General features: G+C 38.0%; 1 protein-coding gene across 1 annotated transcript; it reads right to left on the reverse strand.

The window, feature by feature from the left end:
* Positions 1 to 261: 261 nt before the first annotated feature.
* LOC107690239 (beta-galactoside-binding lectin-like) lies at positions 262 to 3,431 on the reverse strand. Its single transcript, XM_016488495.1, has 4 exons — positions 3,325 to 3,431; positions 1,126 to 1,205; positions 874 to 1,045; positions 262 to 748 (listed from the first exon to the last, which is right to left on the reverse strand). The coding sequence occupies exons 1-4, from the start codon at positions 3,328 to 3,330 to the stop codon at positions 602 to 604; spliced, it is 405 nt and encodes a 134-aa protein (XP_016343981.1). The 5' UTR covers positions 3,331 to 3,431; the 3' UTR covers positions 262 to 601.
* Between the last annotated feature and the right edge of the window lie 71 nt (positions 3,432 to 3,502).

The raw sequence follows: 3,502 nt of genomic DNA on the forward strand, positions 1-3,502 counted from the left end.
ATCTGTCGATAATGCTGAAAGTTGGGTCTTTGAAAAAATAAAGTGCATACTTGTAATAGTACGTGTTGACATCATTGACCGTTTATAACTACACTTTCAATTGTAGCTATAGAGTTAAATAGGGAATAATACTTCAGCTTTACTGCAGTGTAAAAAAAAATCATTTCACTTTGCTATTGGGTCATTCTACAGAAACGTCCACTTTTGGTATGGCAAGATGTCTTAAAATGTATTTCTTTTTTTAACTTTTACAACAGCTATAGCTTGTGAATTTGCTTTAGTTACAAACCAGATTTAAGAACATGATGTTTCATTGTAGAAAAGCAGTAGGAAAAATAAACTAGATGGAAATCTCTCAGAATGGTTTACGTGCACTGCTAAAGCTCATGGCAATTTATTGTAGTTTAGCTCCCTCTAGTGGTTTAGATAGCCAGTGCCACACAAAATTAAAACGCTGATTTGGCATACAAGTGTGATTGAAATACTCCATACTGAATAAGTGAAAATTGTGGAATAACAGAGCTGGAAAAGTGACAAAATAAGGCAGAGAATCATTCAGCATTCAGGATACAACAGTATCCTTATTTAAGTGTTGATTAGTCTACTTGATTTCAATCCCAAGGATCCTGACCTCGCCTTCAAAGTGCATATATTTGTACTTCTCAGCACCTTGACGGTTAGGAAAGTTAATCTGAGAACCATCATGAAGAGTCACCAGGAACTCCTCATTGGTGAAAGTGATTTTTATCTATAGGACAAAAGATAATATGTTAATTAAAATCCCGAGGGGTCATTCAATTTCATCCACAGCCCATTTATTATGATTACCATCTGCTTAAACAGCAGTTTCATTAAGATATATATGAGTCTTGCCTGGAACTCCTCGTTCTGATTAAATGGAAAGCTGGCCCCTCTGTGCTCCTCACACCAGTTGCCGCCCTGGAATGAATTGCACACTACAGTGTGCTGGTCACCATGGGCATCAAAACGAGGGTTCACGTGTAGTGCGACGTCCTCGGCGCTGTGACCAATGTTAATGGCAAAACTGCAAAAGAGCAAATGGGAGATATGACTCCTGGTGCTTATAAAGTCCTGAATTCTAGAAGTTGCTTTGCAGAGACTTACTTTGTGGAATCAGCATTGGGGACTCCTGTAAGAGTCAGAGTCTGTCCCGACTTGAAGGACATATTCTGCACAAGCATACCCTGTTAGAAACAGACAGAGCTGAAGTTACTCTTTATTTGTAATTTGATTTTCTTTTTGTATATCTCACTACTGGCATGAAAAGCCAAACATGTGTATCCACTTGTACTTGACTTGTACAGCTGGGCACTGTGCCTGATTTTCCCCAAATAGAGACTGTAGCTATAATGATGGAGTGGACAGAATCAGCCTCACAAAAGCAATGCTGTCAAATTTTCCAATGCGTTGAAAGGAAAATCCTAGTCCGATGGTGAAAGGCAAAGAGCCAGACTTGAACTTTCAAAAAACTGCAGATGTGGCACTGTTGCTCTATTGGAAAACCTCTGCATAGGTTCTGTCTGAAAAAGGTACAAAACTGTCACTGGAGCAGTACCCTTTCAAAACGTGCAAATATGTACTTTAAAACGTACTAATGTGTAGGACTATCTTTTAGGGGTAACTTTAGCTTTGTACTTCAGGGTACCACCACAGTGACGGCTTTGTACCCTTTTTCTGAGAAGATAGATACAAGAAGAGCTATCTTTTAATCATTCAATCTTTAAAAACTAGTGGCCATGCCATCTCTGAGAGATTTGGTGTAAGTTTAGAAGCCAGAGGCCTCTTTATGTGATTCACAGCTGCCGAGGAAAGTAGCTAGCTGTTGTAATGATGGCAGAAGAGATAGTGGCATAGTGGAGAGAAAGGAGGATCAAAAAGAGAGATAGGAAAAGAAGGAAAAAGGCACTTGAGAATGTGAAAGAACAGATGTGTAGCAGAGGTGAATTCTTTCCACATTAGTCGGTGCGAGTAACAATAAACCAGCTCTCAGACAGAAGTTGCTGCAGAACGAAACTCTCAGAGCAGTGCGACATGCCTCATTCTTTCTTTCTGAACTTTCTAAACTGCTGATTTAACTGCAAAAGGGAAGCTGGCCAGTGATGCTCAGTCTTTTGGATTAGCATAAGAATGACTGAGTCATGCTGCTTTAGCTGAGCTTTAGAGAAAGTGAGCTAAAGGTCTCCGTCTCAATGCCCCTGGGTAGGTTTCAGAGTTGGGCTTGAATTGGCCAGTCTTGCTTCATTTCTAGAAATGCCAAAGGATTGAACATGTTAAGGTAAGATAAATTGCCCTAAAATGTTGAAGGGTTACAGACAACGTGTATTGCAAACACAATAGCCAAGGCTACAAAGCTAACCTCTGTCTCTCCAGTCTTCAGTGTCACATAATCCACCAGAAGTCATTCTAATATGCTGAGTTGGTGCTCAAGAAACATTTATTATTGTTACAGTTGAACATGGTTGTGCTACTTAATATTTTTGTGAAAACCGTGATTTATTTGATTGAACATTTATTGGAAATGCATATATTTTTTGTAACAATCTATAAGTCTTTACTGTCATTTTTGGTCAATTTAATTAATCATTTCTGAATAAAAGTATTAATTTACTTAAACATTTGAACTGTATACATACAGTGGGTACGGAAAGTATTCAGACCCCCTTAAATTTTTCACTCTTTGTTATATTGCAGCCATTTGCTAATATGATCTGCAGTCCTGATTTTCTTGTCACTTGATGTGGTTACGCCACACTGTCATTGATTTAGTTAGTGATTTGGTTTTTGAAATGTTTTTCAAATATTAATAACTATACAAGTTTGTCTCACTACTTTTTTTTTTTAAGAAAATAATAACAACAACAACAGTTTGTTCCAAACTATTTCCAGTAGTTTCTGCCTTTTAGTGAGACACATGAGATGCAGGCATGTTTTTATGAATTGCATTTCGTAATGTATTTCTAAATACCTTGCAATAGCTGTGGACAAAAAATAAATAAACGTAATGTAATTAACCAGTACAGCATTGTGATAGAAATTTGGAGGTCACACCCATGCGCAATGCACGTGGGGGCGCTTCAGTATACACTAATCTATAATAACTATGCAATGCACCAAACAGACAGCATACTGCACAGTATAAATAGAAATAAACACCAGACTTCAGCTGCTACGAGCACTGTATTATTTGTGCTAACGTAAGATAGAGAAGACATTCTAACATATGCTGTCTTAACTATAAACAAATCTTAAAAACACCATTGGACATAAAACTAAAGAATAATGTATCGTTTGAAAATTACTCACGCTCATTTTGAGTTCCTTTGAGAGCCAATGAAGTGAAACGAAGTGTCTGGGAGAAAGTTGCGTTGTGTGGAGGGCTTCTTATGTCCACTGCGGACTAGTGTTCAGATCTTGACCGATGTTTATTTCACCCAATTGGGTCTCTCTCTCTCTCTCTCTCTCTCTCTCTCTCTCTCTCTCT

Source organism: Sinocyclocheilus anshuiensis, unplaced genomic scaffold (genome assembly GCF_001515605.1).
Source record: "Sinocyclocheilus anshuiensis isolate Anshui unplaced genomic scaffold, SAMN03320099.WGS_v1.1 scaffold461, whole genome shotgun sequence".
Lineage (NCBI taxonomy): Eukaryota > Metazoa > Chordata > Actinopteri > Cypriniformes > Cyprinidae > Sinocyclocheilus > Sinocyclocheilus anshuiensis.

Excerpts from the sequence above, each read along its gene's own strand:
- LOC107690239 (XM_016488495.1), bottom strand. Across the intron at positions 1,046-1,125 it reads CCCAATGCTGATTCCACAAA|TTTTGCCATTAACATTGGTC; the intron begins GTAAGTCTCTGC and ends GCTCTTTTGCAG. Across the intron at positions 749-873 it reads ATCAGAACGAGGAGTTCCAG|ATAAAAATCACTTTCACCAA; the intron begins GCAAGACTCATA and ends TTTGTCCTATAG.